At 41.7% G+C, this 24915-nt stretch overlaps 1 protein-coding gene across 2 annotated transcripts in view; it reads left to right on the top strand.

Annotated features, from left to right (window-relative positions):
• Positions 1 to 24915, top strand: part of znf407 (zinc finger protein 407) — a 527544-nt gene that overhangs the window by 225216 nt on the left and 277413 nt on the right. For both annotated transcript variants that reach the window (XM_033019073.1, XM_033019074.1), the window contains exon 4: positions 21395 to 21469. In XM_033019073.1, the coding sequence (XP_032874964.1) occupies positions 21395 to 21469 (75 nt within the window). The remainder of the gene's footprint in view (positions 1 to 21394; positions 21470 to 24915) is intronic.

Raw genomic sequence — 24915 nt, 5'->3', positions numbered from 1 at the left:
TTACAACATTGACTTAACATGATCTTTGAACTTTGTCCCATTTGATCTCTCGTTTTCACACCTTACCCATCCATGTCTATGTCTCCCTCTCCCCTGACTGTCAGTCTGAAGAAAGGTCTCAACCTGAAACGTCACCCATTCCTTCTCTCCAGAGATGCTGCCTGTCCCGCTGTGTTTCTTTAGCATTTTGTGTCTATCTTCGGTGTAAACCAGCATCTGCAGTTCCTTCCTAAGCATTAGAGTTGCACAAGACTCTGGTGAGGCAGCACTTGAAGTATTGCGATTAGTTTTGGTCGCCGTGCTATAGGAAAGATGCCATTAAGCTGAAAAGTGTGCAGTGAATGAGGAACGTTTCAGATTATTGGGGGTGAGCTATTGGGAGAGATTGTGGAGGCTAATTATTTACCTTGGGTATTATAGAGGTATATAAAGTCATGAGGGAAATAAACAGGGTGAATGCACAGACACTTTTTCCTTGGGTCGGGGAATCAAGAATTAGAGGTCATAGGTTTAAGGTAGAGGGAAAAGATTTAATCGGAATCTGAGGAACCACCTATTTACAGTGGGTATATGGGACAAGCTGCCAGAAGACGAGGTTGAGGTACATGCAATAACAACATTTAAAAGACAATTGGATACGGACATGTTTAAAGGGATGTGGGCCAATAATGGGCAAATGGGACTAGCTTAGATGGAGCATCTTGGTGTCATGTAAGAATTGGGCCAAAAGGCCTTTCTACCATGCCGTATAACTCTCTAACTCTAAGTACACTTTATCATCAATACCACTTTTGCTAATTGTAGATTATAGATCTGATCTGTAAAAAGATTTGCCTGTGATGTTGCAATCCCACATTGTTGCATATTATAAACTCGGTCACATAGTATAGCCACTCTTATGGAGTTAGACCACTCCCACCTCCATGTAAACTTGATCTTCCATGGCAATCAGATCCCCTTGCATTTGGCTTTGGTGCTGATGTTTTATTCAATCAAATCAATCGATCAATCAGTTTTATTCATCACTTGCACATAAAGTGCAAGTGAAATGAATTTGCCAGCAGCGGTACAATGAAAAAAGAACACACAAAAACACAAAAAAAATTTAACACAAACATCCACCACAGCATTCATCACAATAGAGGTTGGGATATACACAAAATGCTAGAGTAACAGGCAGCACAAAATTTGGCCAGTCCTCCTCCATTTTCCCCCGTGGTCGGGACCTCAACCCTCCGCAGTCGCCGCTGCGGGCGTCCAGATGTGTAGACAAGGTAAAGTCCAGGTAAGCCCTGAATGGGTGCCTCCCCACCGTAGACCGCGGCTTCAGGTTGGTGTAGGCCACAGGCCGGCGGTCGGAGCTCTTCTCCTCCCGGGTCCCCAACGAGGGATCCCAGGCTGCGGATGCAGCGCCAGCTGGAGCTCCGCAGACCGCGGCTTCAGGCTGCTGGCTGCCGCGGGCCAGCGAATGGAGCGCTCCCCTCCGGTGAGCCCTGGTGAGGGCTCGCCCGCTCCACGACGAGAGTCCACGCTGCGCCCGCCGCTGAAGCCCCGGGCATTTCTCCGGGAAAGGCCGCATCGATCCTCGATGTTAGGCCACGGGGGAGTAGACATGGAAACAGTCGCCTCTCCGTGGAGGAGGCGACCAAAGCGGTTTCCCCCTTAACCCCCCACACCACCCCCCACATAAGATACACAGAGAGACACCTAAAACACACATTAGGACACACTAAAACATTTTTTAAAGTAGAAAAAAACTAACACGCTGCTGGCAGGGCTGCCGGCTTGCACCGCCCCACCGACCTTTTTACCTCCCATACTCCTCCGATACTCAGTCTGCTACTTTATTTGTTATTAAAGTTGATTTGTATTGTGTCCCTTTTGCCACAGGAATAGAGCTTTTGAGGATTTCTCAGCATCTCTTGCTATCTGAGTCAGTTGAATCTTTCACAGAGTGATAGTTGTGATGGTAAATCACCATTACTGGAGACCCAAAAGGGATGGGCATCTAGTATATGTGTGTAGAATTTAATATGTTGGGGAGTACCTGAGGCTGAGAATTCCCAGTGCATAATTCCAGGATTTTACAGTAGACTGTGAGGAAATACCAACAGTAGTTACTTTACAGTGGGCATGACCTTGTTCATAATGGAGTATGTCACACTAAGCGAGCCAGAAATGTAATGTTGAATCGTGCCCATTATAGTAATATGTTAACACGGCTTCTCCATTGATGCTCATTGAAGATAGTAGGTGCCATTGCCACTATTTATCTTTGAGCCTCAAAAATACTTTGGTTGATTTGGGTAGATGAATGCTTATCATATTTGAGTGATATTTGTCTGCTGTTTTAATACAGGCATTATCCTATTTATTTTTAATGAGCCAACACGTCTGTTACACACCAGAGATAGGAATGCCATGCTAATCCATTAAATGTTCTGCAGTAAACATTCATTTCAATAATGATTCCCTTGTGCCAGGAAATGTCTAAGTGCTTCATGTGAAGGGAAGCAAAGCAATGAATACAAGATTGTTTTGGATAAGGTAAAAATCAAAAACCCCACAGAAAAAAACTAAAGGCAGACATAAGGGAAGGATTCTGAATATATTTTTGAAACTGCTGGGAATACATGGATAGGAAAAGTCTAGAGGGATACACGTGTGGTGTGGGCAAATGGGACTAGTTCAGATAGGGCATCTTGGTTGGCATAGGCAAGTTGGGCTGAAGGGGCAGATTTCATGCTCTATGACTATGAATATAACGAGGAAGAGAGAGCAAATAGGGCACAGTAAATAAAGAGAGATTGGCTACATTGTAGTGTTTTTTTTCTCTGGAACAGAGAAAATTGAGGTGACAGTTTATTGTGAAGTGGCCTAAAAAGAGTGGATTGCCTATATCTCTTATTAGATAGATCAATATAACAAGGGACCATTAATTGTAAGGTAAGAGATGAGTTGACAAGAGTTTGCTTTCACCCAATGATGGCTTGGGGTCCAGAACTTGGTGATATGGATCTTATTGGTGTTGTGGGTATTTGGGTGAGCACTGGATGGATTGTTACCAACAAAGTTGTGGACTAAGAACCAGGAATTGATTGTAGCAGATAGTGGATGAGAGAGTGTGGAAAACCAGCAGAAACCAAAGTGCTAGAGGAGCACATGGATTAAAGTCAGAATTGGAAGAGTGTGAAGAAATAGATAGTGTCAAGAAATGAGAACATAGGATTTACGTGATGTACTCTCTCTCTATTTAATATCATGTTGATTAGTACCTCGCTTGCATCCTCCACTGCAAGCATGGATGTCTCCCCGAAGGCCGCTGCTGCGGACGCCTCCCAGAGGACCGTGAAGAAGCTGAGGCCGAAGCCTCACGGCTCGGAGCCTCGAGGGCTGGAGGTGGAGCCTCGCAAGTCGACGAACCTCGTGGCCAGCGGTGCCTGGGTTTGCGGAGCCCGGGCCAGCCCCTGGGTCGACGGAGCCCGCAGATGCGGCCTTGGTTGATGGAGCTGGGGCCTGGGTCGGCGCCACGGAGGCGATAGTGGAGAGGTTGGTGCGGCGAGTGTATAGGAGAGGCCAACTGACTGACCACGTGGGAGTGAGGATGCCACTGCCGGGGGAAGGAACATAGGAAGACCCGGCATGGGGGACTGCTGGAGGGGAGGGGACGAACAATGGAGTACCTGGCGGGGGGCGGGGGGGACCGCGTGAGGGAGGGGGAAGAAAAATGAACAACGGAGGACTCGGCATGGAGGGACAGCTGTGAGGGAGGGGGGGAGAACAGAGTGGGAGGGAGGAGAACAAAGGGGGATCTGGCACGAATACTTTGTAACTTTGTCAGCGTCCTTTACGTGGTGACTATTTGCATACCTTGGATATGCAAACAAAGAGTTTCACAGTGACCTGTCACATGTGACAATAAAGTATTCATTCATCATTTATTCATTCCTTTATCTTTGAATGGTCCTACCTTCTCCCTTGTCACCCTGTCATTTTGAAGTTATATATAAAAAGAAACTTTTGAATTCCTCCATTGACCAGTATCAGTTCTGGTCTCATGCTTTTGAGGCCAAGGTTTGATATAGGAGTTCCACGAAGACAATGGCAATGTATTCAACAGGTTCACATGATTAGAGTTAGTTTTTCAATCTGACTCAGATTTTCCAATTAACATTATTTTAACGCTGCTGGTAAGTTTCAAATGGATTCCTGCCAAAGTTTAGCATCAGCAATCCGGAAATGACTGTTGCAAAAGTGTCGTTTTTTTCTTTTTATGTTCGTTGTATAATTATGCCATTCCTTCAAAGGAAGTAACTTATTGACATAAACTTAGCCACAGCGTCAAGCTGAATGAGACTTTTGCATTGAACTTGAACCAGACTGCATTAATTTATTCTTTTATCTCTTAAAGGGAAATTGTATAAATATTTGAAGCTGTATAATTATCGCTTGCTTCCATTCTCTCCTCAGACCTCCTTTGGTTGAACCCTTGTTCATATTATTGTTATGCTTGGTAGCTCACTCACTCTAATGTTGCTTCAGCTGGCTTCTATTCAGCATTACCCAATTCAGTCAAAACTCTGTTGGCCATATCTAATCTTCTTTGCGTCCATTTCACCATCGGCATTGAACTAAATTGGCTGTTTGTCCTCTGTCTCTATCTCTACATCCTTCTCCAGCCCGACAAACCTCTGAACTCTCCACAATAAATGTGGCTTTAAGTGCACTTCCATATTTTTCTGCTTCACGATTGATGGATGGTTCCTCACCAACCTCGGTTCTAGCCCTCCACAGATACTGCCTGACTTGAATGAATGAATGAAAACTTGAATGAATGAATGAATGAATGAATGAATGAATGAATGAATGAATGAAAACTTTACTGAATAACTCCAGCATCCTTTTTTTTGTTCAGGATTCCAGTGCCTGCATTCCGTTGTGTTTCTGAACCTCAGGAATTCCCTTCAATCCTTGCCTCTGTCCTTTGTCAAAATACTCCCTTGAGCATACTTCCCTAGCTAAAAGAACATCTTGGTCCTAATAGTACCTAATGTGGCTCAACATCACATACTGGCTGATCGCATTGCAAAGTGCCTTGGGATGTTTCACAATGGTATATCAATGCAAATTGCTTTTGTTGCAGTCATGCCAAAATGTCTACTCTCTATTCTGAAAAGGTTTCAGCCTTCTTGTGTAAAATGGAAAATGGTTGATGCTGCTGAGTCGTGTCATTTTTAGAGTAAGCAAACTATTACTTCAAACGCACTCTTTCTCTGACTGACATGCACAGCTGTAGAGCTGTGAGGCACCTGCTAGAGGTGACTATATACAGATGTTATAAAACAGCCGCTGATAATTAATTAATAGATGTTCAGAATCTGTTAACTGAAAGAGACACTAAGGGAGACTTCTGTAACAATTTTGCCAACTGCTTTCGCAATTTCACGTTAATATTTAACACCCATCAACAATTATGATGTATGTTTCATTTTACGTTAATATCTTTGGCTCGCTAGATTTGAAAGCCATGGTAAGTACTTTTAAATTGTAACAGACAAAGTGTGTTGTTAAATTGAGGTTTTACATTTGGGATTTTTGGAAGCAATCTTTAATGAAATGCAAAACTTTCACTTCCCTGAAGGGGGAAGGGGGGGGGGTTGGGGTGGGGGAAAGAATCATATATCTAATTGCAATGCATTATTTACATAAAGAATAACTTGTTTCATGTGGTTTATTTTTTGTGTGGTGTGAGATGATCATTTGCATATAGGTTGCTTTGAGTGGCTTCCTGCAGCTGTTAAGGATCATAAAATGCTTCCAGGGACAACAGATTTCACAGTAAATTTCTCAGAGCCATCACAGAATTGATGAGGTTTGCTAAATTGTCAACAGCAGATCTGACAATTTCATTCTTCGGAAAATATGAACAGCTTTTTTCATCTTTCGCATCCTTCTCGGTAGTGTACAGTATACATGAGATATCTGCCTTGTTTTTTGTACTGCAGCCTGCATTTTGTAGTGTTTTGAGGTTTAGAAATTGCAGGATTGCTAAGGCCACAAAAATCAAAAAGTAATGGAGACCAGGATCCTGAAATAAAAATCCAAAATGCTCGAAATACTCATGAGGTAAGGCAACGCCAGTGGTGAAAGAAATAATGTTCCTGGTTGATGATCTTACATTAGAAACTTTAATACTAGTGGCTTGCAAAATTCTAGCAAAAGACTTGTCAAAGTACCATTTCAAACTCATAAAATCACAATGGTGATATTTTCTACAGTGCTTTGAAGATTTTGTAACAATTTGATAGTAAAACCCTTCATTTACCAGCTTTGAGTTATTTTCATTTTTGTCACTCAGAGATATCCCAAAATATTTAAACAAAACATTACATAACGGCATGTACATGCAATTTAGCATTTCCTTTAAAACAGAAAAACACCAATGCTTTGTGAATTATATGCACAATGCAAATGTTATAGTAAATTGTGTGTCTGTTATCAACTTGAGTAGATGTGGCAAGTAACTAAATATTGTATCAAACCTAAAAAGTGTATGGTGGAAAATACAACGAGTCCATCACAGCCTTGTTCAGAAATGTGAATGTTCATGAACAAAAGAGTCTGGAGAAAGTAGTGAGCATTGCCTGGTCCACCATGAGTACTGACCTCTCCAGCATCAAAGGGATCTACAGGAAGCATTGCTTCAAGAATGTGGCTAACATCATTAAAGACCCACGTCACCCTGGCCACGCTCTCTTCTCACTGTTGCCAACAGGAGCCTTAAAAACTGTTACCTCCAGGTTCAAGAATAGCTTCTATCCATCAGGCTCTTGAACCACCCTATTCAACTCTTACCACAACCCTACCTTAGCACCAAACCAGTACAGAATTTGCATTATAATATCTGCACTTGGTAATTTGGTTTTTGCATCGTTATGGTCTACTTTACTTCGAATGACTGATATTTTATTGTATATTTATTGTTTTTCTTGTCGGTAAAACTGCAGCAAGTAAGAATTTTTGTTCCACTTCATATCCAGTGCATATGACATGAACATTCCTGACTTGACTCTTGGCAAGTTTTGGAAGCAGGGTTCAAAGCATAAACATTGGTCTGTCATGCATTTACTGCATTCAATCTCTACTACAACGTCTATATCATTTCAACATGTCCTGTTGATGATAATGTAGCAGTTTTCACTGGAGAATATAGTCACAGATGTGTGCCATTCAGTAGTTCGTTACCTTTCTAAAAATATTAACACATCATAAAGAATAAGTAAGATTGATAAGCTACTGTCAGCCCACGCTAGAGGCATGCGCTCCAGCTTGAACCCATTCAGGTATCATTGTCCCATAATGCATTCCTAATTACATAATGTCCTTTCCCTTTAGCATAAAATATGGTAAGAGGTATATAAAGAGAGACTCTCCTGTTTACTCCATGATGTATTATCAGTGGCCGTGCAAAATACAACTCACTTAGCTTAATTTATTCCATCACAAAAAAAAATGTGGTGTACCATCTTGTACCTGTAATTTGTGGAAAATAAATCTCAAGGTGACTTGGAAAGCAGTCCTATGTTTACTACTTTTTCAGTTTAGTTTGATTGTTCTTTTTACATATTACAGCATAGGAATAGGCTATCAGTTAGTTAGTTTAGTTTATTGTCATGAGGTACAGTGAAAAGCTTTTGTTGCATGCTAACCAGTCAGCGGAAAGCCTGTACATGATTACGATTGAGCCATCCACAGTGTAAATCCAAATCCCATCCAAAGAGTGGAACAATTGTTATGCGTGATTGCAGATCTACTTCTGAGACCAGCACATAAAGAGTCTCCTGGCTTGGGCTCCATCTTTGACTTTTCTGGATGAGACCTCTACTCTGTTTTTTCTCGCCCCATCAGCATACCCTATGTTCCATTTTTTTTTTAAACAGATGACCTTTATTTCTTCACCTCTATTATTAATCTACTTTTCATAGGTCTATCTTGCTTTCAATTTTGTAGCATCTCCTAGTTCTGATATTGATTTTTTTAGTATTTCACTACTCTCCAAACTGTGTTATTGCTGAGATATTGTGCAGGTGGCTGGAATAATGTCCTTGAAACTCAATTTGCTAGTTCATTCATGGATGTGGGCTTCACAGGCTGAGCCAGCGTTTAATTGGTCATTTCTAGTTGCCCTTGAGAAGGTGGTGGCGAGCTGTCTTCTTGGACTGCTGCAGTCCTTGAGGTGTGCGTATACCCACACAATGCTATTAGGGAGGGAGTTCCAAGGTTTTGACCCAGTGATAGTAAAAGAACGATGATGTGTTTGTACATCAGGATGGTGTGTGACTTGGAGGGTAACATCCAAGTGGTGGTGTTCCCATGCCTATGTTGCCGGTGTCCTTCTAGCGGATAGAGATCGTGGATTTGGAAAAAGCATTCTAAGGAGTCTCAGTGAATTGCTGCAGTGCTGTTACTGTGTGTCAGTGCTGGAGTGAGTGAATATTTGTGGATTAGGGTGCTTCTCAGGCAGGCTGCAATGTCCTGTGTGGTGTTGAGCTGCTTGAGTGTTGTTGAAACTATACTCATCCAAGGCAAGTTATCCAACCTGCATTATACAAGATTATTACCCAAACATTTTTTACATTGCCCTTTAGGATATTCTGGGGGATTTTCAGAGCTTTGTCGTGTAATTATTTATTTTCTCAATGATTCATTAATCGATTTCCAAGAGAAAAGTAAGTTTGGGCCCGAACACCTCAGATTAGGTATTATCCCTTTCTACAATAAATCCCTACTTCAGCAGAAAAAGTGGCCTGAATGGCATAATTCATGAGACCATTCCAAAAATTTAGCATCAGGTCAAAACATTGATTTAACGAAGGGGGAAGTACAGTCTGTCTTGGAAAGTGATGGTTTCAAAGTATAGAAGTGATAAACCACCCACTGGATGTGATTCAAAAACAAATTCCAGTGTGACGTGATCATCAGTCGATCATGGGTGTTCTACGATCAGTTGTACTATCAACGATAGTTCATAGGCAGCAAAGTTTGGTCAAAAAGGGACAAACCAGGTCAAAATCGTACTCTTCATCCTCTTATGAGTGTCTCAGTCTCATCTTTGGAAGCCAAAGCTGTTGAATACTGTAGAGCTGTCTTTCCTTGGCTCTGCTCCCAGATACTGTCCTAAAGATGTGTGCAGTGCAGAGGCAAAATGAATGGTATTTCTGCACAAACTTCATCTGACTCTTCAGAGATCTGCAGTTGGGGAAATTGGAGTAATAGAAAAGCCTGTTAGCATTTTAACACAACATTAGACAGCATTTTCTTTAGGTAAATGTACGTGCTTTCATGTGTTCTGTTGTCTTGATTGCAAAATTGATAAATGTCATCTAAATAACCTAAATATTGTTACCTGCTGTGATGATATTGTTACCTGCTGCGTCAACATAGGCTGAGGTGTTAAAATCCGAGCAAATAGGCATTGACTCCACCTCGTAGCAAGTTGAACCAGAGTCAAAGTACATACATCACTGCAATGTGCATAAAGTAAAGGAAAAATCATCATTTCATTGGCTTTGTTCTTCCCGATGCTGAATTTGAACCTGATTTCTGTTCATCTAATACTGACAACAGACAAGCAATTTGATAATTTTAGGACATTAATGGTCTAGAGAGACGGTGGTGAAGTCGAGATTGCTATTGTCAGTCTATGGCGGAATCTGGCACAGTGTTTTCAGATATGAGGGGTTTATGATACAGAAGGAGAAGGTGATTCTCTGGCTGCGATAAAATTATAAAAGGACCGGACAAGCTAGATGCAGGAAAAATGTTCCCAATGTTGGGCGAGTCCAGAACCAGGGGCCACAGTCTTAGAATAAAGGGGAGGTCATTTAAGACTGAGGTGAGAAACAACTTTTTCACCCAGAGAGTTGTGAATTTATGGAATTCCCTGCCACAGAGGGTAGTGGAGGCCAAATCACTGGATGGATTTAAGAGAGAGTTAGATAGAGCTCTAGGGGCTAGTGGAGTCGAGGGATATGGGGAGAAGGCAGGCACGGGTTATTGATAGGGGACGATCAGCCATGATCACAATGAATGGCGGTGCTGGCTCGAAGGGCCGAATGGCCTCCTCCTGCACCTATTTTCTATGTTTCCATGACTTGATGGCTAATAATGGAAAAACACAAATATTGTCCCATGCATCCATCTGGTAGAGAGGGTTTGGACAGGGCTATTTAATACATCTTTTGTCTACTGTTGCCTGTTTGTTACCATCTATGGGATTGATCAATTTGCTATTGCCATGCTTATAGTTAGAAGCAGTGGAACGATGACTTGGTGCACCAAACTTGAATGGGCAGTTGAGTGGGAGGATTCATTCACACCTCCCTGGAAATGATTGGAGTAGGCATAGGCAATCTTACTTTCCTAAGTAAAAGGCATAGTCCTTTGTATAGTTCTCAATTGAAATTGCTTCAGTATTAAAATAAATAAAATTACTAGTAAATATTGATTGAAAATATAAAAAGGGGCCGGTGTGGCTGGTAGAGCTGCTGCCTCACAGCTCCATGGACCTGGGTTCAATCCTGATCTCGGTTGTCGGCGAGGAGTTTGTACATTCTCCCTGTAACCGTGCGCTCTGGTTTCCTCTCACATCCCAATTACGTGTGGGTTTGTGGGTTAATTGCCCTAATATGTAGGGAGTGTATGCAAAAGTGGGATAACATAGAATTATTGTGAATGGGCGATTGAATGTTGGCACAACTCGGCTGTATCTCAAAAATACAATAAACTAAAATAACTCCGTGTATTTTGCATTTTTCTATAACACTTATCATAAAACATATCGTACAGGACAGGGGCACGTGAGAGGCTAGAGGTTGGTATAGAGTGTGGTGTGGGAAAGGTTAGTGGACAGAATAGGCAGGTGAAAGGCGGAGAGCGAGGAAGGAGGATTGGTTTAAACTGCACGCACAGTGCATTCAGAAAGTGTTCAGACCCCTTCACTTTTTCCACATTTTGTTACGTTACAGTCTTATGTTAAAATGGATTAAATTCATTTTTTTAATCATCAATCTACACACAATACCCCAGAATGAAGAAGCGAAAACAGGTGTCTAAAGCGCAATGTTCTGGGGTACAGGAGCTTCAGGAGAGACAGGGGTGGGGGAAAAAAGAGGGGGGGGGGGGGGGGTTGCATTGTTGCTCAAGGAGGATGTCACGGCAGTGGTCAGAGGTGACATTACGGACGGTTCGTCTTGGTTCTTGGTTTCTTGTTCCTCCAAAATATTCCAAATGGAATTTAAACTGGAGGTGGTGAAGGGAGGGCTTAAGCCAGAAAGGGTTATTGGGAAGAAAGAGCTACTTTAAATTTAGTTGCATCTAGTCTAGTGAGGTTATATGGGTGAAGCTGAGGAACAAGAAAGAGATGGCTACCTTGTTGGGGGTGTACTACAGATCCCCGAATAGTCAACGGAAATTAGGAGAACAAATATGCCAGGAGATTGCATTCAGCTGCAGGTCAAATAAGGTTGTTGTAGTAGAGGATTTTAACGTTCCCAATATAGACTGGGAAAATCATAGTGTGAAGGTTTTAAATGGGGTGCAATTCCTTAAAGTGTTCAGGAGAGTTTTATTAAGCAGTATGTAGAGGCCCCTATACGTGAGAGGGCAACTAGTATTGGTAAATTGGGAAGGGCAAGTTAATGAAGTTTGTGGAGGAGCGTTTTGGGACCAGTAACCACAGTTCAATTAGGTTTAAGATAATTATGGATAGGGACGGACAGGGTCCGCGTGTTAAAATGCTTAACTGGGGTTAGGCCACCTTTGAGGGTACGAGAGAAGGTCTCGCTCAAGTTGTCCGAGGCAGGTTATTTGAGGGGAAAGGAACATCGGCCAAGTGGGATGTTTTTTAAAAGTGTGCTGATGAAAGCTCAGGATATGTACGTCCCTGTTAGACTGAAGGGCAAACGTAAGGAAGCTTGGCTGATGAGGGAAATTGAGGCGTTGGACAAAAACAAGAAGGACGCATGGGACAGGTACAGTGGAGGCAGCTGGGATCAAATACATCCCTGGAGGAGTTTCGGGAACGAAGGATTAAACTCTAAAAGGAGATTAGAAGGGCAAAAAGGGGCCAGGAGATAGCTCTGGCGGGTGGCATTGAGGACAATCCCAAAAGATTTTATAAATACATAAGGGGGAAAAGGGAAACTAGAGAGAATGGGACCTCTCAGGAATCAAAGCGGTCACCTCTGTGTGGAGCCACAGGAGATGGGCAAGGTCCTCAATGAGTATTTCTCCTCTGTATTTACCGAAGAGGAAGACAGACAGTAGGACGGAGGAACTTGGGGCAGTCAATGGAAGTGTTTTGAGAGCAGTCAGTGTTGCCATCGAAGAAGTACTGAAGGTACTATGGTATCCACTTTGGTATCAAAAACAGGAAGGCAGATTACTATCTAATTGGCGTCAAGTTGGGAAAAGGGGAAGTACAACGGGATCTGGGGGTCCTTGTTCATCAATCTGTGAAAGTAAGCATTCAGGTACAGCAGGCAGTGAAGAAAGCGAATGGCATGTTGGCCTTCATAACACGAGGGGGTGAGTATAGGAGCAAAGAGGTCCTTCTGCAGTTGTACAGGGCCCTAGTGAGACCACACCTGGAGTATTGTGTGCAGTTTTGGTCACCTAATTTGAGGAAGGACATTCTTGCTATTGAGGGAGTGCAGCGTAGATTTACAAGGTTAATTCCCGGGATGGCGGGACTGCCATATGCTGAGAGAATGGAGCGGCTGGGCTTGTACACTCTGGAGTTTAGAAGGATGAGAGGGTCTCTTACTGAAACAAATAAGATTGTTAAGGGTTTGGACACGCTAGAGGCAAGAAACATGTTCCCGATGTTGGGGGAGTCCAGAACCAGGGGCCACAGTTTAAGAACAATGGGTAAGCCATTTAGAAAGGAGACAAGGAAACACTTTTTCTCGCAGAGAGTTGTGAGTCTGTGGAATTCTCTGCCTCAGAGAGTGGTAGAGGCCGGTTCTCTGGATACTTTCAAGAGAGAACTAGATAGGGCTCTTAAAGATAGCGGAGTCAGATATGGGGAGAAGGCAGGAACGGGGTACTGATTGGGGATGATCAGCCATGATCGCATTGAATGGCGGTGCTGGCTCGAAGTGCTGAATGGCCTACTCCTGCACCTATTGTCTATTGTACTGTTGTGTATGAAGGTAGACAAATCTCCAGGAACTGATCAGATATATCCGAGGACATTGCGGGAAACTAGAGAGGAAATAGTGGGAGCCCTGGTTGAAATTTATGAGTCTTTAAATAGACTGGAGGGTGGCAAATGTTGTGCCTCTTTTCAAGAAGGGCTGCAGGGAAAATGCTGGGTACTGTAGGCCGGTGAGCTTAACATCTGTAGTTGGATAATTACTAGAGAGTATTCTGAGGGATGGGTTATACAGGCATTTGGATGGGCAAGGTCTGATTAGGGATAGTCAGCATGGTTTTGTACGTGGGAAGTCGTGTCTCACAAATCTGATTGATTTTTTGACGACGTGACCTAAAGGTCGATGAGAGCAGAGCTGGGGATGTTGTTTTCAAGAAGGCGTTCGACTTGGTCGGCTGCTCTGGAAGGTTAGATTGCATGGGATCCAAGGAGATAGCAAACTGGCTCCATGGAAGGAAGCAGAGGGTGATGGTGGAAGGTTGCTACTGTGACTAGTGGTGTGCCTCGGGGTTCGGTGCTGGGCCCGTTACTGTTTGTCATCTACATCAATGATTTGGATGAGAACATACAGGGCAAGATTAGCGAGTTTGCTGATGATACAAAAGTGAGTGGTTTTGCAGATAGTGAAGATGGTTGTGAAAGATTGTAGCAGGGTCTGGATCGATTGGCCAGGTCGGCTGAGGAATGGTTGATGGAATTTAATACAGAGAAGTGTGAGGTGTTGCATTTTGGGACGTCTAACAATGTCAGGACCTACACAGTAAATGTAGAGCAGAGAGATCTAGTACAGGTGCATGGTTCCTTGAAGGTCGAGATGCAGGTAGATAAGGTGGTCAAAATGGCTTTTGGCACTTTGGCCTTCTGTCAGAGCATTGAGTATAGAAATTGGGAGATCATGTTGCAGTTGTATAAGACGTTGGTGTGACCGCATTTAGAATATTGTGTTCAGTTCTGGTCACCATGTTATAGGAAATATATTGTCAAGCTTGAAAGGATTCAGAAAAGATTTACAAGGATGTTGTCAGCACTCGAGTGTGTGAGCTATAGGAAGAGGTTGAGTAGGCTGGGTCTCTATTCCATGGAGCGCAGGAGGGTGGGAGGGATCTTATAGAGGTGTACAAAATCATGAGAGGAATAGATCGGGTAGATCCACATTGTATCTTGCCTAAAGTAGGGGAAACGAGGACCAGAGGACATAGGTTCAAGGTGAAGAGGAAAAGGTGAAAGGTGAAAGGCCGACTGCCAGCCTGCGGCCTACGACATCTTGAAGCCGCGGTCTCCGGTAAGGAGGTGGCTGATGTGGGAGCTCCAGGCCGCGGGGTGTGCTTGACCTTTCCCGACGTCAGCGTTCCGACCATCCGGACAAAAGGGCTTGAACTTCGGGCCATCCGTAGCGGCGACTACGGAGCATCAGGGCCTTGACCACGGGTGAACAAGGGAGGAGGAGGACTGTCTGAACTGTATTGCCTTCCACCATAGTGAAGAATGCTGTGGTGGATGTCTGTGTTGAATTATGTTGTGTATTGTGTCTTTTTTTAATTGTAACGCTGCACGGTAAATTACATTTCACTGCACCTTATGGTGCATGTGACAAATACATTTGAACTTGAACTTGATTTGATTCTGAGGGGTAACATTTTCACACAAAGGTGGTGGGTGTATGGAACAAGCTGCCAGAGGAGGTAGATGAGGCTAGGTCTAGCCCATCGTTAAAGAGACAGACAAATACATGGATAAGACGGGTTTGGAGGGATATGGACCAAGCGCAGACAAGTGGGACTAGTGTAGCTGGGATATTGTTGGCTGCTGTGGGCAAGTTGGGCCGAAGGGCCTGTTTCCATACTGTATCACTCTATGACTATGACAATAAATAGATTATTTATTGATGATACATAAAAGTTTAGAAATGATTAATATTGGGAAATTTGGGAAATACTATATACTGAAATAGTTTAGTGGCAGAAGATGTATTATTTGACAAATAATTTTAATACATATTGCTAACTCAGCTCATCATCAAATTGATTGTCAATTAAAATAACTACTATAGTTTGGATCCACAGTTTTGTTTGTGTCAGTCATTTTTCTATTGGCTCTCTGAGTTAATGCATACTTCATGTGGCTTTTTCAAAATCTGAGACTTTTAGACATATTAAATGTGTCAACACATAACTAGACTGTACAGCATCGATCTCAAGTAAGCATATTACTTTACAGGTTTTGACAAGTTTACCATTTTTGTCACTTTTCTTTGAATGCCACCAAGACCACATACAGTATTGATTTTATATTTTGTTGTATTCATGTCAATCGAATAGTTGGATGAAATCTATTCGTAATCCTGACAAATTTCCCCTCCTCCCCTTTCTTCACCAATATCAGAGCAGGTGCTGTTGTGAAATAACTATCCTAGGAACTGCCTTCAGTGGATAAAAAGTGCTTGTGACTAACATGAACTAAGCTTCTCAAAATGTTAGTAATCACCTTATTGTTGTGCATCAGGTTAAAGGGCTTCTTGTGGTCCAGTAGTGATGTCATCAAGCTAATTGAACAACCTCAAAGTATTAAAACATAATGTGAAGTTACCTAGCAAGTCAAACAGCGTCGGGATGGGATCAAATCCTGACCAGAAACATTACCTATCCAAGTCCGCCAGAGGTGTTGCCTGACCTCCTGAGTTACTCCAATACTTTGTGTGTTATTTTGCAGAGAGGTTTCTGCACTTGTTTATATATCAACTTTAAAGAATCTGCAAAAAATTGTAAACAAGGAAGGAAAATCACAATTTTAAAACATTTTAAAGAACACTGAATAAAACATGGAACGCACAAATATATACCACATTGATGTGTAGGAAGGAACTGCAGATGCTGGTTTAAACCGAAGATAGACACAAAGCTGGAGTAACTCAGCGGGCCAGTCAACATCACTGAAGAGAAGGAATGGGTGATGTTTCGGATTGAGGCCCAGAAGGGTGTCGACCCGAAACGTCACCCATTTCTTCTCTCCAGAGATCCTGAGTTACACCAGCTTTTTGTGTCTATACCAGATTGATTTTGAGCAATGAGATAAGATTGATAAATGATGTCATCATGAAGGCACTCATTTGTGGCAGTGATCATAATATGACTGAATGTTACATTGAAGAAAAGAAGAATGAATCTAGAATTTTAAACTTAAAAAGGGAAATGATAAGGACATGCTGACTAAAAATAGCTGGTAAATTAGGTAATATTAAATCTAAAAGCATGTAATTGAACAAATTCCAAGGCAGGCCACAAAATTGGATCAAATGTAAAAAAATAAGATTAACAATGAAGGAAATATTAGAAAGTTAGTCTGGGAAATTGATAGCAAAGACAATACTGATTAATTTAAAAAGGTTTGTGTGTGTCAGTCTTAGCAAAAGAACATAGAAGTAACATCCTAGACAGTGGAAATTGGAAGGATCAGAGGAATCTGGGGAAATTTACAATCAGCAAGGCAGTGTAGACTGAAAATATGGTTGGAGCCACAGGTTGACAAGTATCCATGCCCCAGTGGGCTTCATTGCAGGGTGTTAAAATAACTAAATGGTGGGTTATTCATTGGTTTTAATTTTCAAACGTTCCCTGATTTGGGGGAAATTCCATTAGATTGGAAAATAGTAAATTGCAAATGTAACTCCCTTATAGAGGGAAGGAGAGAAAGCAGGAAAGTACAGCACAGCTGAATATATTAGAAGCTCATATAGAAATATACTTAATATACATTATAAACCCTTTAACCTGATGCATCATATATGCATTATGCTGGGCACATAGAAAGGTTCAAGGGAGCCAGGTAAAATCAATGTATTTTGTTGAAAGTGGTTATATTTGGCCAATTTATTGGAGTTCTCCAAAAATGTGCCATTTTGTGGATAATCATAATCATAATAGTACTTTATTAGCCATGTATGTTTTGCAACATCATGGATATAGGGGAATCATGGATATACTATGTGTAGATTTCCAGTGAAGTATCACGGAAAATAAAACCTCATTGTGCAGGACGTGATATATTGGTGTACATTGTAAGTTGACTGGCCAATAGGAAACATAAATGGACCCCTTTCAAGTTGACAAAATATGAATGCGCATAATGCCATATGGATGGGTATAAGTACCTCAAACTTCACAATTTAAGTAAATGATTTACTGAATTCGCTGAGGTAGATAGGAAATCAAGTTGTGAAGAGGACATAATGATGCAAAAGGATAGGTATATGGATGGGAAAGGAATGGAGGGTTATGGTCTGAGTGCAGGTGAATGAATGAATGAATCTCTTTATTGTCATTGCACATGGTACAACGAAATTTAAAAGTCAATCCCACGGTGCGATTCACAAGAGCAATTTTAAATATATAAGAAAAGGTAAAAATATATACATATAAAAAAAAATTACAGATAAATAACAATAGCAGCTGAGGTAGAACCATTCAGTTGAATGTGAGTGTTATTTCTTATTTTGCATTGTTAAGTTCACGTATGGCTATGGGGTAGAAGCTGTCTCTGAGTCTGTTTGTGCGAGTTTTGAAAGACCTGTACCGTCTGCCAGAGGGCAGCAGGTGGAACAGGTTGTGTCCAGGGTGGGAAGGGTCCTTCAGGATGTTGGCTGCCCTGCCAAGGCAGCGAGAGCTGAAGATGTCCTTCAGGGAAGGCAGTGGGCAGCCAGTGATTTTTTGTGCGGTGTTGATGACCCTTTGAAGGGCTCTCCTGTCCGCTGCAGAGCAGCTGGCATACCGTGTGGTTATACAGTACGCCAGCACACTCTCGATGGAGCAGCGGTAGAAGGACACCAGCTGAAAGTAGAGTCGCTGCTGGACCTTCTTGACTGCTGTGGTGGTGTTTGTAGTCCAGGAGAGATCCTCCGTAATTTGTGAGCCCAGGAATCTGAAGTCTGAGACCCTTTCCACACAGTCCCCATTGATAAATAGGGGTTTGGGGGCTGCACTGTTCTTACGGAAGTCTATGATAATTTCCTTTGTTTTTGTGGTGTTTAGGATGAGGTTGTTGTCTGAACACCACGCTGCCAGTCTTTGGACTTCCTCCCTGTAGGCTGCCTCATCTCCTCCTGAGATACGTCCAACCACAGTCGTGTCGTCCGCAAACTTGACGATGGTGTTGGTGGAGTGGGCGGGGGCACAATCGTGGGTGTAGAGGGCCTAGAGGAGGGGGCTCAACACACAGCCCTGTGGGGAGCCGGTGCTGAGTGTGATGGGGGTGGAGAGGTGATGGCCCAGTCTGACGGTCTGGGGGCGGTTAGACAGAAAGTCCTTGATCCAGAGGCAGATGGGTTGGGAGAGTCCTAAATCCATGAGTTTGGTGACCAGTCTGCTGGGGATGATGGTATTGAAGGCGGAACTAAAGTAAATGAAAAGCATCCTCACATAGCTCCCCTGGTGTTCGAGGTGGGTCAGTGCAGTGTGAAGAGCAGTGGCGATGGCATCCTCAGTGGACCTATTTGCTCTGTAGGCAAACTGGTGTGGATCGAAGGTGGGCGGGAGGCTGGCTTTGATGTGCTGCTGGACCAGCCTCTCGAAACACTTCATGATGACTGGTGTAAGAGCGACCGGTCGGTAGTCGTTAAGGCCGCAGATAACAGGTTTTTTTGGTAGTGGGATGATTGTGTAGATGGGACTAGGGGAAAATAAGTGTTCGGCACGGACTTGTAGGGCCGAGATGGCCTGTTTCCGTGCTGTAATTGTTATATGGTTATATATGATATAATTAGTTAAGCGAGTGAACAAATCTGTCAAATGAAGAATTATATGTGGGGAAATGTTAACTTAGACAAGACAATAAGTGCAGGAGTAGGCCATTCGGCCCTTCGAGCCAGCACAGCCATTCGATGTGATCATGGCTGATCATCCCCAATCAGTATCCCGTTCCTGCCTTCTCCCCATATCCCCTGTCCTATCCATGGACCTGTCTGTTTATCTCATAAAGGTTGTGATAGTCCCTGCCTCAACTACCTCCTCTGGCAGCTTGTTCCATACATCCCACCACCCTTTGTGTGAAGAAGTTACCCCTCGGGTTCCTATTAAATCCCAGAAGAGTCCCCGAAAGTCTAGACCTCGCTGGGTGACCTGGAATGGAAGGAGGTATTAGACTGAAAGCAACCGCACAAGAGGAGCCACGTGGCTTTCTGTATCTCCTGGTTCTTGCAGGCGTAGATGATGGGGTTGATCATGGAATTGTAGGTGACCGGCAGGAGCTTGGCGTAGGTGTACACCGCCCGGTAGTCCTGGTCGCTGACCAGGCAGTTAATGGCGAACAGGAGCCAACTGGTACCAAAGGTGCCCACGACGATGGCCAGGGTAGAGACGCTCTTCTTGGTACTCATGGCGTAAGAGGTGGCGAAGAAGTGTTGCTGGAATGTGATCTGGTGAGCGTGGCGACACACTATCTCGCAGATCTTAATGTAGAGGTGAAGCATGAGGCCAAAGTTGACCAGGAAGGAGATGGAGAGGACGGTCAGGTTGGCCTTGGTCAGAAGCTTGACGATGCTTCAGGTTGACTGGTTGCTGAGACAGTTCCAGCCGAGGATGGGGAGCAGATCCAAGCAGATGTAGACACCCCAGGCCGTCGCCAGCAAGGTGTGGATGTAAAACCACTGTCCTCTTGAAATAGTAGGTGAGCGTGTTGTACAGCGACAGGTAGCGGTCGATGGTTATGGCGAGCAGGCTGTTCACTGAAGCCGAGAAGGAGCCGACAAGAAACCCAACGGTGATCAGGTCCGCCATCTGAGAGCGGATTAGGTAGCGGAAAAGTAAAAAAAAATAATGTAATCCAAATGGTGAAAAATTACAGACTTATGAGACACAACAGGATCTGCATATCCAAAGATATAATTTGCTAAAGACTAGTATGCTGGTAGAACAAATATTTTCCCAAAGCATCTTGGGAATTTAACAGATTATTTTGTTGTTTACTAGTTGGGAAATTGAATACAGAAGTAGGGAGATTTTATTTCAGTTATAGAGGTCATTGGTGAGTTAATTGAGATCATATCTGGAACACTGTCTATGTTATTGATCTTAGTTTACAAAAAGATATTAACACATTAGAATGAATTCTGAAGTTTATTCGATAAATACCTTGAGTAGATAAGTCATTTTGTGAAGAAAAGTTGGATTTATATCTGCTGGAGCTTAGAAAAAGGGGAGGAGACTTGATTGAAACATAAGATCTCAAGGGGTCTTGACAGGGTGGAGAGGATGTTCATGGGAGAATCTACAAGTAGTGGCCATTGTTAAAAATAGGGTCTGCTCAATCACGGTGGAGATGGGGCACATGTTTTCTCTCAGAAGGTTCTGATACTTCGAAACTCTGCTTCCATCGATCTTTGCGGCAGAGAGTATTGAATATCTTTAATGTTGAGGTAGATAAATACAGGCATCTAACATTATAGTAATTTATCTCTCAGCAATTCGCCCTTACAGAATTCACAAGTCACTACCCAAAAAATTAAGGAATAAAATTTGCTCTTTCAGAACTCATCTGAAAATATAAAATTAATTTTTACAACTCATTTGGTGCAGCTTCACATTAAGGAAAATAGTGATACGGCTTTTTTTGGAATGCAACACCCACCCTTCCATCAGTTTACTGCAGGTAATCTGAATGTGCAAGAGGTTACTAACAGATCTGCCATGTTCTTGGATTATGGATGCGGCCTAGTAGCCAACTCTTCTCTTAAATTTGTATGTTTATTTTTCTGTATGTAATTAAAGCAGAAGCTGAAATATCACGTAACTGTTAAAATATCTTAATTAAAATGTTTAAATCCAGAATATTTTGTTAAGTTAAAATGAGGAAGTTTTAACCTGCATGCATAAAATTAGTTTTACTTGGAGACTGTGAAGTTATTAATCAGTAAGTAGAAACTTTATCAAAATTTCTCCTGGACTTTGTGTAATAAAGTACAACATTTTCAGGACATTTTACAATGAAACTTGTGATAAAACCTTAGGGTGGAAATTCAATTCAGTACTATGCAATGAATGTGCAACGTAAAAGCTCTAATGTCTAATGTCTTGCACTTTGCTTTCACTACAAGACAAGCTTTTACTGAAGAATTTTCACTGAAGAAATTTCAAGCGGCATGAGCTGAAACAGAACTGAACAAAACTGCTGTCTTTCATTTTATTTCAGATGGGCCTTTGTTATGAAGAAACATCTTAGCACTCATTTATTGGGCAAACACGGTATTGGAACACCAAAGGAAAGGTAGGAGAAATGGCGAATAATATTGACCTACTACTCTTATATCTTAGCACTCTGACATTTATCCAAGTATACTTCACTATGTTGAATGCATCTTTTTTTTTTTTTTCTATTTCTATTTGTGTAATTTGACAAAACATTGCAAGTTCAATTGAATGCATCGTGGACCAAATTCACCACTCAATGTTTTAGCAGTTTATGCTGTGTTCGATTTTTTTTTTAAAAACGGGAGTCATTTTAACCCAATTCATTGTTTGGAAAACTCATAGTACAGGTTTTATACCCAGTTTTCATTACCTTTCATTGACCTTGGTGATACTTTGTGGCTTGCTTCAAAATCCAAGATTTGTAGATACGTTAAATTCTGTCTAGTTGCAACTTGACTTCAGTGGAGAATAAAATCAGGCAGATAGTAAGACCAATGTCATGCACAATTCTGTCACATGCCTGACAGGCAAATTAAATTAAAATTTCCCTAGAGTAGTCATCCATGGACATTATATGTTACTTTAGAGGTTCTGCAGCTCAAAAACGTAAACCACATTTACCGTGAAGCTAGACTTTGTGGCTACAATAACTGGTAATTTACATAGAAGTCCCTTTTATAATCCTACCAACAGCACTAATATGTACTTAATTTAACTATCCAGTCGTTGTGGGCTGTCAACTGCCCGTTTGATTAGAGTAGGTTTAAATGCAGCCAAGTAGTTAATTATTCTTTGCATTTAGAACTTTTCTTTTGAACTAAAATTGCAGTCTGCCTGTGTATTTTCTTCTGTGGTGGGTTAAGATTTCAATAATTTCTCATGAAATCCTGTTTCTCATTCAGAAGTAACCTATCCATTTGAATTTATCAGATTAAACAACAATTGTTTGTGATTTACCAAGTGTGATTTCCCAGAGATTTTAAAGGTGAACATGTTATTGCTGCCTGTCACCATTTTGGAAAACCCTTCGGATAGAAATCTTTCTTAATACATTTACATTGCTTTTGAATAATGATTTGCAGTGAAGGTGCAAGTAATATTTTCTTGTCGTGAAATAGTCTGATTTTTGTGAGTTTTTAAGTGTTCAGTATTGGTTTTCCCTTAACTGCGCAGCTTTTACACTTGTTCAGAATTTCTGGTTCAGGTCTTTGTGTTGGAGAGAACAGCATATTCCGGAAGACTGAAAATGAAGAAATTTACATGTTAGTGCCTCACATATGTTTGCAGATACCATTTAAGAAACAGATTATTAACATGGTTATTTTCTCCTGTGATGTTTCATATGAATCACAAGATACATATGTGGTTTTGGTGTGATTCTATAAATGTGTGTTAGGATAGAGATGTAAACAGTGACATCGTTTGTGAGAATTGGAATCTTGCTAAAGGTCAAGCATACTTTAATGCACTATATAAGTATGTTCAATTTCCGCTTGCTCAGGGCTAGCTTTGTCTTGCTGTTTAAGGGCTGTCCATCACTTGCATTTCATACTTCAGTATCTATGATCTTCCAAATTCTAAGCATATCCTCTTTTCTAAATCATCCCAATGATTTTGTAGAAGGCCTGTCCAACCAACCAATTAGTAGACTCTGATGGCAACAACAGATCATGTGTTTTAATTGATAGATCAAATTCCATTTCAGTAGCTGGGTCAGATTCTTAATTGAGGTCTTCCCTGTTTAGCGATTGAGAACATAGTCATTTCCAAGAGAACTTCTGTTAACTGGATTTATTAGGTCAATCGATGAACTTTTTTTGGTATGATGCATGACTAGGTTCATTTTTCATGCTGCAGCTCAAATTAGTCATATTGTAGAATATGCAGAGATGACCTTCGACTTGAAATCTATCCATTTGATTAGATAAAGCTGGCATCATGACATTTCATGATCCATTGGTGGCAGGGCTGATAGGTTCCCAGTTTCAAATATCTCTTCTTGGGATGAGAGATATATCAAAGTGGGCTTGGTAGCCATAGTGAGTAACCTCTATGCTGGGTCATCAGCCTTTTTCTTGACCCGCATCTGACCCTGTAGTGACTGTTTTCACACATAGCACAAAGTACATAGAATAGTGCAGCCCAGGAATGGGCTCTTCGGCCCACAATGTCCAATGTGATGCCAAGTGAAAATAACCTCCTCTGCCTGCATGTAAACCATGCCAATCTATTCCCTGCATATTCATGTGCCTATCCACTAGCCTCTTAAATGCCAGCTCTTGGAGCATTCTCAGTATTCCCATTCCTCACAATTTCCTATAATGTGTTGAATCTTTCACCATTCACCTACTGAGAGGGTCGTTTGGGTCAGAATGCTGTCCTGAGTAACTCTTATTTCATTGTCTTCCTACTGAGGTAACCATCCATTTGACAACCACATCCATTTTGTATAAGGTGGACACAAAATATTGGAGTAACTCAGTGGGACAGGCAGCATCTCTGGAGAGAAGGAACTTCACCCATTCCTTCTCCCCAGAGATGGTGCCTGTCCCGCTGAGTTACTCCAGCATTTTGTGTCTAACCATAGCTTGATGCATCCGGCATTTTTGTGTCTATCTTCGATTTTCACCAGCATCTGCAGTTCTCTCCTATGCAGGAAGGAACTGCAGATGCTGGTTTAAACCAAAGATAGATTATAAAAAAGTTGGAGTAACTCAGTGGGCCAGACACCATCTCTGGGGAAAAGGTGATGTTTCAGAAGATCTCTCTCTCTCTCTCTCTCTCCCTTTTTTAAATAGCTGATTAAACAGTATTGATATTTTGAAAATAAGTAGCTTGCAAAATTCAAAGTCAACTTACTGAGTCATGGTTCTGACTAAAATATCAAATCCAAATCTTGGCTTTTGGGAAAGTCTGCATTCAAATAAAAACCACTGAAGATACTGAAAGACATTAATTGTAAACATACTATTATTTACTTTGTAATTTTTCAAATATATTGTATAAATGGTTTATTTTATACATTATGAATGTCAGTTAACAAATGCAAACAGGAACATGGCTTGGTGGGAAAGATTCTGAAAAAAGCATGTAATTTTTATTAACAGTGATTAGATTACAGAATAATGGGGTGACACATTACATACCGGTAATATAACTATGGTTGTCTATACAATCATGTTTCTTCAAAATACAGATAACATAGTATGTGGTTATTTAGAATAGGTATTCAGTGAAATATTAAGTGCCAGTATTGTTGACTTTATGTATACATAAAATTAATTAGCTAAATCCATTTCTCTGCTGGGATCAGGCAACAGACAATATAGCACTTTGTATAGCATCAGTGAGTCTGAAGAAGGGTTTCGGCCCGAAACGCCGCCTATTTCCTTCGCTCCATAGATGCTGCTGCACCCGCTGAGTTTCCCCAGCAATTTTGTGTACCTACAACAGACAATATAATGCAGGAAAAGCTTCAGGAAGCATAAAGATTATTGTTGAGTTTTTGTTGCGTGTGCATTT

Source organism: Amblyraja radiata, chromosome 4 (genome assembly GCF_010909765.2).
Source record: "Amblyraja radiata isolate CabotCenter1 chromosome 4, sAmbRad1.1.pri, whole genome shotgun sequence".
Classification (NCBI taxonomy): domain Eukaryota; kingdom Metazoa; phylum Chordata; class Chondrichthyes; order Rajiformes; family Rajidae; genus Amblyraja; species Amblyraja radiata.
Note: the sequence above shows the minus strand (reverse complement) of the source record. Positions and strands in the feature narration are given on the sequence as shown.